Here is a 12937-nt window from a genome sequence, read left to right as displayed (position 1 = left end):
TTGAGGATACTTAGATAGCTAAGTATCCTTTTGATCTATATTGTCTATATTGTCGAGCAACGTGATGCTCAGTGCATGATTTAATTATGTTGGTGCAATCCACTTTTGTGTGCTTTGTCCACGTCACTTTTCCCTTTTCTAGGTCCACTTTGTGAATAGTTGATGGTATATTGCATCCCTTGTTTTCATTATCCAGCTGAGTCCTGTAAGGCAAACACATGATGTTGTTGCTTATCTCATCAAGTTTTTCAGAGGTTTGGGTTGATGCAACGGCCTTTAAAGGTGCATTCTCTTCCTATAATTAGTTGTTCCAATATTGGGGTTAGGAAGTGAATATCACTTTCAGCCCAATTGTTAAGCCCTAATCAGTTTACTTGTCACTTACCCTGCAGCCCATCCTAAGTCCCATCTGTTTATATATAAAAGGTGGTATCGTCGCCTGCTCTCTGTGACCTCTGCCAAAATACTCTAAAACTTATGCGCACACAAGAATATGTCCAGAAAAAAATGGAAGTAAAAACAAAGAAAGGGCAGGCTGAGGAAGGCAGCTAATAAAGGTGTAGTACACTTTGCACTATCTCCTTTCAGATATAGCTGTGCATTCCTCCGCTGCCTTTCAATCCTCATAAAAGCATTATGGGGCAGATTTATGAGCCCCTTGCGCCACTTTTGCGTCACTTTTGCGTCACTTTTCCCATGTTAAAAGTGACGCAAAAGTGGCGCAAGGGGCTCATAAATCTGCCCCTATGTGCTTTTGCCTCCAATTAACCACTTCTCCATGATCTTTCACAGTACTTAGCTTCTTAAATCCAGGTTTGTTTTTACTGGCCTTCCCTTTTGGCTGGTGTAGCCTACGGCAAGCTCTGACCAGTTATGGTCCCCACAGGGGAAAAGAGGTGGATGCAGGCAGGGAGGTCAGTAGTGCGTGCTGGACAGACTTAGGTGACTCAACAGGTTGTGGGTAACTGGATACAGATGGAAAGTAGAATAAAGTACAGTAACCCCTGGGAGTGGGGGAGCGACAGGTGAACAAGCAGCATCGGCACCTAAGCTGGCCGCTTCCACACTCCTTCCTGACGCTCCACTCTCCACCGAGGGTGTCTAATACACAGCGGCTTACTTCCCTCTGGAGCTTTCGCTTCCCTGTAACACTTTACTCTGCTCCTAGCACTTGCCCAGAAGCTCTCTCGTCTTTCCCACCGGGTTCCGCTCGTCTCCTGCCTGCACCTCTTGCAAAAGCTCAAAGTCTCACCCCTTTTCCTCTACAATTGTGTAAATTACATTCTCCATGTACCCAATGAACCCCACTTCATAACCTCCATCATCTACTACTACTACTATGAAACCAGTATACTGTTGCAATCAATGTTCCCTCTAATTTTTTTTCCTTTGTGTGCGGTAGTGTAGGGTGCCTGTGCGCTGCAGCCATGGCTATGTGTGCCAGGAACCAGACTGCGCGTGTGCAAGTCAAAATATCACTCCAAACTTTTGCTGAAAAGACGGTTCATTTCCATACATACAGCGCCACGTTAAGGGGCTTAAGGCAGATTTGCAATTTGGATACACACGCCAAGACATGAATTGGTTACACAGGCAAGTACACTTCAGGTTTAGAAAAGCACAAAACTCCAACGGTGGTACCATCATATATCTTATACAACTAACAACCACTGGCAAAGCCAATACTCTGACTTGTTGTAGGTATGATGTTACTTCTTGTATCATATATCTGGATGCAATGACAGAAACAGGGAGATTAAGTGATTTGCCCATAATCACAGGATGTTGAGCGTTGTTGCCGAGACTCGAGATTGACCGCTCTAGTCATAAGGCTACATCCTCTCTCCATATATAGCTAGGGTTTACCTGAGGTGGGTACCTACCTTACACAGACAGTAAAAACAGCTCCCTAGTCCTAGATAAATGAGTTCCTTGTCGAAAAGCAGGGTCAGTAAATAGGATGGTAGCTGGTGACACCAACTCTCCAGGAATGAAGATTAGGGGCAAACTACTGGCTGTATGGGGGAAGTCGCCTGCCACACTAGGTGGTGGTTGCAGGACTCCTCAGCATAATAAGAGACCAGGATCCTTCTGAAGCCTTAATGTGGAGACCATGGCCATTGCAATGCAGGCTAAACACATTCGTCAACCCATGTGAACATAATTATGGTGGTTGCAAACCATGCATTCCGATTTGTCATTTGTTGAAAGTATACTGGGTGTGAGGAAGCAGCATAGTTCCCTTCACGGCGGAGCTTACAAAGGACATTGTGCTGTGCATAAAATGTAATTCAATAAAAGTAGAATGCACAGAATTAGTCTAATATTCTTTGCATTGTGAACATTAGTAGAATTATTGCTTTCCATAAGTGAGATAGACTTAGCACACCATATATATCTGAAAGAATGTTCTTGGTAATATGATACAAGTGGTCTGCTTTCTGCTGAGAGTTGGAAGAGTTTTTCTCTGGGAGGTGGTGGTAATATCAATATGACCTTGACAATGATGCAGCTCTAATTAATCTTTATCGTACCTTAACTATTGTATCTTTTGATATCTGTATTATCTTTTTTTATATTTAAAAATCTGAGAAGTTAAAATTTCATAGTAATTTATTGTGTGGCCATAATTTGATTTGTTTATACTCCTTTTTTTTAATGTATTGTTTATAAACTGACGTACTTCTCAATAATAATATACTAAAAATAAAAAAACTGGATCTTGGCTCGAAACAGAAGAGAGGTAAATGTGGTCAAAGTGAATTATTGTATGATGACCTTAGAAGTGACTTCCTCATACACAAATTAACATAGAAATGGGTTGGAAGCTGTGACCCTTATACTAACAATCAAATGATGTAATCAGATATTACCAGAAACAGTGGATTTAACATCTGAAGTAGTTACTTATTCTTTAAATGCAATTTTGTGGAATGATGATGGATTCTTGTTTTGCAATAATGTAAACTCATCTTATAGGCTATTGGGAAAGAATTTTAAAATTGACCCACTGATGTCAGCAAAGCAGCAGCTCTACAAACATGGCGTGTAAAGCACACGCTGCGTTTGTAGACTTGCTGAATTTCACTTCTTAATAGAGCACAGCTGCGGGGTGATTGTGGGTTAGTCTATTCAGCCGCTCTCTGCAACCAGAAAAAAACAGTTTTTCGCACCGCTCGCTTTTTAAACGCAGTGGCACAAACGCTCTTGTGGGATGTGCTGTATGTGTGTGCGCTCCACATACGGCACTGCGTTTTCCGGGTAACAGATGTGTGTGCGCACCTTATTGGAACAGTGGTTGCAATATAGTTTCACTCTGTGCCTATGGTTTAGGCTTCTCTGCATGTATTCTAGCTTGTAAGGGGAGGAGGGGAAGAGAGAGAGAAAGAAAGAAAGAGAGAGAGTGAGAGTGAGAGAGAGACTCTTCATCTAGACACTTGAGGCTGGAGCCCTCAGCGTACATAACTGGTAATGTTAGATCTCTGAATAACTCCAATCAATGTTGTAAACCAGAAGCCCTGTGGCCAATCATGGCATGGACAGCAGACAGGTATGTCTGTTGTCCACTAATGGCAGACTCGGCATTACATAAATGCCAATAACTTAACATCATTTGTCAGAGGGGGCCGGTGGTTACTGTAACTAATACAGCAGAGCAAAGCCATACCACCACACTCGTTGCCAGTAGTACTAGTCTGATGCAGGGTCTGCTTCCTTTTGAACATGGCTGTAAAATTTGAGCAGCTTGTGTTGCTGCATAGTCAGTGATATGTATGAGGAATAGGATTCCATAGTTAACCCTATATGAGACTTGGTGGGTCAAAACTGTGCAGCAGCTCAGATTCGAGGGCAGGTGTGTCACAGGTTAATCCGAACAGTACTACAATGACCCACATAAGCACTTTCACCATCCTGCTGTAGATCTCAAGATGGGAAGGGGGAAAGCAAACAGATCAAGTGACCAGGCGGTGGGAGGCTTAGCACGCATGGAATCAATAGAGTACAAAGAGATTAGGTGGGTCAAGGAGGAGAAAGGGCAACACTGTCATTCGTATTCTAGGGCAGGTACTTTGACATAAGCCAAAAAAGCAGAAAGGAGAACAAAATGTGAAAAAATGACCAATGCCTGGAACTACTCCTATCGACTCTCTGCCATCCAAAAGCATAATGACACCACTGTATAGAAAATACGTCTGACAGAACTGCAGTATATATACTAGACTGTAACAACGCAGATCCACAAGCGTATAAAGACTGGTTTCATATAAAGAAAAAAAACTGTCTGCAAGCTCCAATTTGATCAATTGAACGGTTTTGTCTTCGCGACATTTCCGGTCTTTAAAGTTGTTTTCATAAAGTGTGGACCCTCTGCAGTCAGACTGTTGAATACATATGAAAAAGAAAATATATACACAGGGATACACATTCTATGGATTGGGCAGAGGATAAAATGTTCTAACTGTAGCATTTTAATAGTTTAAACCATTTCATAATTACACAAAATGTACATCTCCACCTGAACATCTGTACAGTAATTGGCAATGGCAGAGGATTGATCAATTAATTTAGTGTAGGAGCAACAGTACACATTTTCGCTAATCACACCACCATTTTGGGAACAATATAAACACAAACTTGAGAGGGGAAATGAAGAAATAGGTCTGTGTCATTTGTTTAATTATTCTCCAGTCCAGATATGATTTAGCAAGTTCAATTGAGTTCTTATAAATTATAATTTATTTAACATCGGATTCCCATGCCGATCGCCATGAAAGTCCCAAATGTTCCTCCACTCTGCATCATTGTTTTTCCAACTCCACCCATAAGCTCGCGTCCTCTCATACCAAACCTAGAGCATAAAAATTAAGCAATGGTCAATGCAAGAAAAAACAAACAATTTAGAAGCGCTAATTAAAGGAAAATAATTATTAATTACCATTCAGGATTATAGTCATTGCTGCCTGTTATAAAATCACCTGACTACTCATGAAAAAGACAATTACACTGTTTCAAACTTCAGCCCACATCTGTTGGACAACAGCCTCAATGCAGAGTTTCAAAAAGAATGCACTGTCAGACAATCCCAATGACAGTGCATTACAGTTCCTTCCCATTTTCTAAAAGTGGGATATGCCACCTTTTCCAAGCAGACAAGGGGACCCATAAAGACTTTGGCCTCTAGAGGGTTATACTTGAGGATTTAATCAAATTGGTGTAATATGGCAATAGGGCATTGCAAAGTTGTAGGAATTTATAGAATTGAGAGTTGTGAAGTTGAAAAGCTATTTGCAATTCTTGAAATGACTACATGAGAGCCCTGCCAGATATCCCCCACACTCAAAATACCTACGAGGTCCCATGTGTGGAATCCTTCTAGCCTTGCCACCTGTTCCAACCAGTGCCATTGCGAGATAGGAGTTTCCAAGGTGAGTCTGCGGTCCCATTCTACACAGCCCAACACTGATCTCCAGGCCAGTAGAACCACCCTTGAAAACTCCGTAGTGGAATGGGGTATCCATAGAGCACGTCCAGTATGCTACTGCACCCCATGTGAGACATTAGTTTGGAAAGTCAGGTCCTGCCAACCCCATGAAGCTAGTCATTAACCACTACCATTTGCAACGCCCAATAGTAAAGGGCCAGATCCGCCGCTCTCAACCCTCCACCGTACGTTGTCTGAATACACTTGCCAAATGCAATGTGGGGCAGTCAATGCGCACACCGGAACACCTGTATCTTTGCCTGTACATTGGTGAACCAAGTCTGTGGGATCAGCAATGGAAAGTTCTGAAGAACATAAAGGAAACTTGGCTGGACCATCATCTTGAAGATTGGTATTCTCCCCAGGAGTTTTAGTTGCAGCATTGTGCATCGATCAAGGTCCTTCCGCATCCAGCCAGGAGGGGTGCAAGATTGAGGCTTCAGGTAAGGGTGGGAACCAGTTATTAATCCCTAAATATTGGAAGATGAGCCAATTAACTGGGATGAGTCTGACAGTTCACTGCTTTTTTATCATTCGTGAGGGGATACAATAGGGATTTGGCCAAGTTCCCCTGGAGACCTGAGGTCTGCCTATGTAAATTATCACAGGGGTATGAGAGGCAATATTACAGAAAATAATTCACAGTGAATTCATAAGTTGAGGAGATACAGAGAAGAATTATCACGACGTTGTTTGAGATTCTTTTGTTTTTTATTCAAGATGTGCTCCTGGTACAGAAACAGAACAGCCAACGCGTTTCGCCCAGATACGGGCTTCTTCAGGGCAAGTCGAGTAAAAAGGCAGCGCAATTATCCGAATTGACCGTACACAGAGTGGAGTGTTCCAAGTTGGAATTAGATGAAAGGAATAAAAAACGATACCTCTAAGTCGTGGGTCTGATGCAATGCTGGAGGAATTAGGAGACTAGAATTCATCCCCCATCGACAAATCCGAGGTAAGGATTCAGTACTTTTAAATGAAGTGAGGTTCCTTCTAGTGAGCCCTGAAAGAACCTCACTTCATTTAAAAGTACTGAATCCTTACCGCGGATCAGTCGATAAGGTATGAATTCTAGTCTCCTAATTCCTCCAGCATTGCATCAGACCCACGACTTAGAGGTATCGTTTTTTATTCCTTTCATCTAATTCCAACTTGGAACACTCCACTCTGTGTACGGTCAATTCGGATAATTGCGCTGCCTTTTTACTCGACTTGCCCTGAAGAAGCCCGTATCTGGGCGAAACGCTTTGGCTGTTCTGTTTCTGTACCAGGAGCACATCTTGAATAAAAAACAAAAGAATCTCAAACAACGTTGTGATAATTCTTCTCTGTATCTCCTCAACTTATGAATTCACTGTGAATTATTTTCTGTAATATTGCCTCTCATACCCCTGTGATAATTTAGATTTTTTATGGTCATAAAGCAGCTGACCATTTGAGGCGGGCAATATCTCACTACTTTTGTGTGACTTTTCCAGGCAGTGCGGTCATTTTTAACCCTGCTGCATGTTCTTTCTCTCCTAAAATAGCCTGCCTATGTAAGTCCAACATTTGGACACCGTGTCGGCTGGGCGAGACAGAAACAACAACACGTCATAGAGGGCAAGGCAAACAAGAGAGATGGCAGGAGCCAGCCCTGTCTGGTCCCTCCCTGTAAAAGGAATGAACGAGATAGGATACCTTTAACATGCACCTGCACCCGAAGCTGGGCATAGAGTACCAGGACATATGCTATGAAAAGGGCCCGAACCCTAATTTAGTATTGGCTCCATTTAATGGAGATGTGTTTTTTACAGCTATGCATAATGTAGGAGGAGCATTTTCAATCATGGTGACAAATTGTTCACCAGCGGCCATAGATAATAAAGGCTGCTTCAAAAATATGATTTCTGGGAAATAAGCCTCGAGACTTTAACTCCTCTTGGGTTGTATGACAGTGGTAATTCAAGCCAGTGGAAAGCCTCCGTAACTAAGATTCCAACTGTTATACAAGGAAACACTTGAAAGACCATTTTTTTTTTTTTTTTTTAAATCAATTCATCTGAAACATATAGGTTTCTTTTGATTCGTGCTGAATATATGTCAAGCGAAATTAGTCCAAAAGCTGCAGAGTAAAACTACATTAAGTGGGCTGTGTAGCTATTAAAGGACATAAGGAAAACAGTATGTGAAATTTGCTGAATGGTACCTAATGACTTAGATGACTAGTAAGAGCATGACAAAGAATCACGACAAAAACTCAATATCATGAAGTTTGTCAATTCCATCGCATGAAGAGGGAGATAATCAATGACCCATTTGGGTGAATACCCAGTCACTAACACCAAGTAAAAATGTCGAAGAGCAGTAAGGGCTTCCTCAACTAATTGTAGAAAACGTATCCTGCCTTATTCACCACGTGCGACGGTCTTCAAAGAAATTGAGTCTCCATTAAAAGAAGAATTGCCAATTCAGGAAGAACAATAAATCTATGAGGCAATATTTAGTATCCCAATTCTTAATAGTTACGCTGCCTACATAGCAGTAAGGCTTTTTCCTTACATTATAACCAACTTTAATTTTCTATCCTTATTTTATTCCAAGTGGTAATAAAAAAATGTTGGCCTTTTGTACGATTTGCTTTATGAATTCTTCAATGTGTTAATGAATCAAAGAATGTATACATGTTGCGAAATGTTGTATAAAAAGTAGAAAACATCTAAAATCAAGGTGTTCATGTTGGAGAAGTACATTTTCATGAGGCCCCCAACCTCACTGTATGCATTATACTTTAAAAGGGTAAATTAGTTTGTCCGTATGTTTCCTATAAATGCTAAACAAGGTTATTCTAAAGGTTAGTTCACCCATCATAATCCACATCTATATTATTCATTTAAATTTTAAAAAATAGGATTGTATCCAAACATACCTTAGACATGAAAATGTACCGAAGAGGGCACCTGCTGCCATTCCAACGGCACACCCCATCATAAAACCCATCTTTACTCTATCAAAACAGCTGGGTTGCGACTGCCCATACGGTCCTACGGCCACAGGCATCCTGAAATAAAAAAAAGAAATTAAGAGAAAAACTGAATGCATAATACCTGACAAAAGTACTTATGTCACAGCATACAACTTAGGCTTGATTACTAAAACAGATCCATTAAATACCGACAGAATAAGGACCACCACTCCAACAGTTCTCAAAAAAGCATTTTGTCTAGATCAGTGGTTCTTAACCTGTGGTCCAATGACCCCTGGGGGTCTGCAAAGCCTATGCAGGGAGTCTGTGGCTGTTTTAAAAAAATGAATTAATATTAAAATGAATGCATGCAAAATAAAGTATATACACAAATAAAGAAGCAAAACTGAAAATGTTACACCTTTTTTTATATTTGATTGTGAAATTTAAAAAAATGCAGTTTCTGAACATTTGTTCGGCGTGTACTTGTTTCTATATTTTTGTGTAATTACTTTGAGGTTCAAATCATAGAAACTTCTGAGACTGGGGGTCCCCAGCTTCAAATAATGACTCAGTGGGGGCCCCGGATTCCTGAAATGATTCTGTGGTGGACTGCAGAAGTCAAAAGGTTAAGAACCGCTGGTCCAGATAGTTTCAATCAATCCTGCAGACTCCTAATTTATTTAAGTTTACATGAGCTTACAGAGATATCTGTTTTTATGAAAAGGTAAACTATAGATACACGATGGTACTGAGACTAAAATCCAATGGCAGGCAAAGTTCTGCAGCTCAGTCTGTAGGTATTTTTGTGGCCGGTTTATTCCAGTGAACTCGGAAATTTGCAGGAGCAGTAGAGGTGTTTTAAGTTTTCGCTGTACTGTTCGTCAGAAGAGTATGCCTTTGCTGACAGGGGGTCACCTAAGTGAACCCCATCATGAGGGAGGATGACAACTGCCGCCGCACTACAGGCTAGGGGGAAACTGGCTGTGGTGGCAGTTAGTTTTTGGTTCACTAGTAGTGGAAAAGGTTTCCGTTTGTTTTGGGAGGTGGAAGCAGGTTTCCTCTGCTCTGGTGAAACGCTTTCCTTCTTTCCCGTGTTCTTAGCTGTTGCTTACCAAAGATAAACCTTACATAATGTAAGGAAAAAACTGGTGACAATCCAAAATCCAATTGTAGCCATTTCAATCTGTTCTTACCTGTGACTCAGCTGGGGAACAAAGAATACTAACTTCTCCAGGACTAGTTGAAGTGCCTGATTTTTTTTTAAAAGACTGTACTATAGTTGGTGTCGGATTTCCACTAAAGTGCATAAATACTAGTCCTTCTTGTTCAATAAGCTGCGAGTTGCTTGGCCACCGAGGTCACTGTACACCAGACTCGAAAAATACATTACGAAGAATTAAACCTCTTTAAGGTTGCAGTTCTCCTATTAATACTGATAAAGGATGTACTCGAAAGAAGAAGCCTTCAGAAATATGAGCCTTTGTAAATACGAAAAGAAGCTAACTCAATTTGCGCATACATGTCAATATTTCAGAAGAGCAAAGTGGGAGATTTTTTTAAGAAAAAATCGGTAGAATGGGGCCTTGAATCGGGTTACTGTCATGTATGGGCTTTGGAAGTGTGGTGCTGCAAGATCGGACATTTGAAACGCAAATGACGTTTTTTATTACCTTTTAGAAGCATGGAGCGCAATGGCAGGCAGAGAGAGGGTGATGCAACTGTTGTGCACTGGCCTGGCAGGTTGCTGGCAGTGCATACACCAACCCCCCCACCCCGTGTGTGTGGCAGCCCCGGCTGAAACAGCTTTCCGGGCACCCACACAGCCGCCCCCAGTACTTCACAGGTCTTTAAAAGACCATTCGCTTGTTAATGAGGCTTTGTTGGTTTTTAACCTCTTCTAGAGCTCCTGCATCGCCACTCTGACTATTGCTGGAATAATTAGCACGTTACACAATACCAAGCCCTGTGCCCGAGGAATCGGGTTTCTGGATGCTTGAATCGGGAGGCGGGAGACTAGCCTTGAAATCGGGAGGGTTGGCATGTCTGAATTTTGCGCTGCAAGATGAGTACTCCTGAAGAGAGATTTACCACGAGCAGGTTCCCGTACCACAAGTGGCAGCAGTGGGAATCTTTTTGCCTGTTCGAAAGTTGGAACAAAATGTGTACATTTGGGGAAAACGCAATATGCTAACATGATCAGAATGTTTCATTCAAACGTCAACAGTTACTATGTTGAAATATTTAGTACATGCGACCACCCATTCGCTACTTACGTGGACCTTCCCTGAATTCTACCTAATGTCCGATGTCCGCTGCTGTCTTGTAAACGGATATCATCTGTCCTTAATGTTAGCACTTCCGGGTTGCATAACAACCTGTTCCATGTCAGAACACATTCTATGATTACAAAGTTCTGCTAAATGTGTAAGATAACCTAGGATTGGAGCATATGAGCTCTCTCTGCCAATCCCTGTGCGCGCTAACGAATTCCAAAGTCTGATTGGATGTGAGGGTCCTCCTACTCTCTGCCTCATCGATAGTCACTGTAGGTGGCGCAAAGATTTTGCAGCGAATTCAACTTTATGAGAGTCCTCCAGAGGTGTTAGACGGAGGGTGTGTGCATGTGATACTTTGTCCCGTTTTAGTGTTGCGTAATAGTTGGTATTTCCACCGAAAACGTTTAACTCATACTCTGTCTGTCTTCGGAGATGTGCTCTACTGGACAGCTCGGACTGCTGCAAAAACAGCATGGCTCACTGAAAGAGAGGTTCACTTCTGACCTGTCTGTGCTTCAGCAGACAGAAGCAGCAGCGCTGCGAGCAGAGCTACTGATATAAATACACCCGTCGCTCTACTTATTGTGATCCTCAGCGCGTAACTGTTCGGTTTGTTTAGCCTATGGTGAGCTCTGACAAATAAAGATATTATTTAACCCCTTCCCTGCTAGGCCTTTTCACCCCGTGCCTAAGCCATTTTATGGCTATTTGGGGTAGTTAGCGCTTAGGCCCCTGTAACTTTTTGACCGCATAAGGTATCCATGCCAAATTTGTGTCCTTTTCTTCCAACATCATGGGGATTCTAAAGGTACCCAGGGTTTGTGGATTCTTGCGCCAGGATTCTGCCTCCCACAAACTGTGTGTCAGTCTAAACAAGGGGAAGCGGTCATGAATGATAGCTTTAGCTTTTCCTAGCCTGGACACGGGCTTGCCATATCAGATGCCAGGATAGGGCTGGAGACCCGCCCGCCTCCTCTATCCTGCCATCTGATACGATATCAGGATGAAGAGTGACAAGCCCCACCGAAGCCTCATTAGCAGACAGGCTCCACTGCCCGAGGCAAGTGCTTCATGTCTGCTATGCACTGTGAATGTGCAGGGTGGACTGAAGAAGCCGCCGCCTGACACGTGCGCAGTTCGAAATGGACAGTGGAGCCCCCTTTGTTGCTAGCATGATGTTTCACTTTATTTTGAAAACCGACAATCGTTTTCCTGCCAAGTGTAACATCACGACAGCAAGTAATTGGAGAAGGGGCAGGCATGGGCAATTGGTTAGAGTCGATGCCCCTGCGCCCCCGATGAGTGCTTTTTTTGTCACAACTTTTGGAAATGCACATTAATGTTAAAAAATAAATACATCTTTTGTATTTCAAAAAAACATATCCAGTGCCTCCTTCTTCGTTTGCTGGGAGGGGGCCTCTCTGGATCAGTTGCCAACATTTTAAGTTCTAAAATTAAACGTAAAATAATACGAACCTCCACCACTGAAATGGACGTTCCAAACCAGGCGTCCACGCTCAAAATGAAACCACACCAGGTGTGGTGAATATTAATGAATTATGTCACGTGGTGAAACCCTATCACGTGACTCCTGTGCCCGATGACAAAATAGACTAAATACTTTATATATCAAGCTTGTAAAGACACAATCAACATAAATTAGACATGAAATACAGTGATTAAATAAATGTTGTCCTGCTAATATGTTACTACACATCGCAACTGTGCTTTTCAAATGCATAACCATAAAATAAGTAATGACAATTATATCAGGGCCTCTGACCTCCTGGTCAGGGAAACAGCTCTCTCCTCACGCAGCTCTGTCGTTGTGTCTCTCCCCCCAGCGCCTTCTGGTCTCCAGGTAATGTGTTCGAGGCTCTCCTCCAACCGCAGGCTCCTGCCTGCGCATCTTCCCTGGTGGTTCAGTGGGAGAGCCTTGCTCTTCTGCTGGTCCGCTCTGCCAGCCTTTCTGTTTGTTTTTTCTGCTTTTGTCTGTTGGTGCCTTGTCTGTCTGTGCCTTGTTGACTGTTTGTGCCTTTTTGCCTTTTTGTCTCTTTGTCTGTTTTCACTGTTTTGCCTTCTTTGCCGTTTTCGCTCCCTTTGCTGACGCTGCTGCCCCCGATGCCCCTTCCCCTGCATGTTCCAGCCTCCCAGTTGCTCTTCCTCCCCCGACCCCTACTTAATGGCGACTGTGCCAGAGGCAAGCCCATCTGTGCCTGTCCGTAACCAGCG

General features: G+C 42.6%; 1 protein-coding gene across 1 annotated transcript; it reads right to left on the bottom strand.

Moving 5' to 3' along the window:
• Positions 1 to 4446: 4446 nt before the first annotated feature.
• On the bottom strand, positions 4447 to 10832 carry ROMO1 (reactive oxygen species modulator 1). Its single transcript, XM_085619027.1, has 3 exons — positions 10703 to 10832; positions 8391 to 8522; positions 4447 to 4849 (listed from the first exon to the last, which is right to left on the bottom strand). Exons 2-3 carry the CDS (start codon positions 8519 to 8521, stop codon positions 4741 to 4743), a joined length of 240 nt encoding a protein of 79 aa, XP_085475153.1. The 5' UTR covers position 8522; positions 10703 to 10832; the 3' UTR covers positions 4447 to 4740.
• Between the last annotated feature and the right edge of the window lie 2105 nt (positions 10833 to 12937).

Source organism: Triturus cristatus, chromosome 7 (assembly GCF_964204655.1).
Source record: "Triturus cristatus chromosome 7, aTriCri1.1, whole genome shotgun sequence".
In the NCBI taxonomy this organism is placed as follows: Eukaryota; Metazoa; Chordata; class Amphibia; order Caudata; family Salamandridae; genus Triturus; species Triturus cristatus.
Note: the sequence above shows the minus strand (reverse complement) of the source record. Positions and strands in the feature narration are given on the sequence as shown.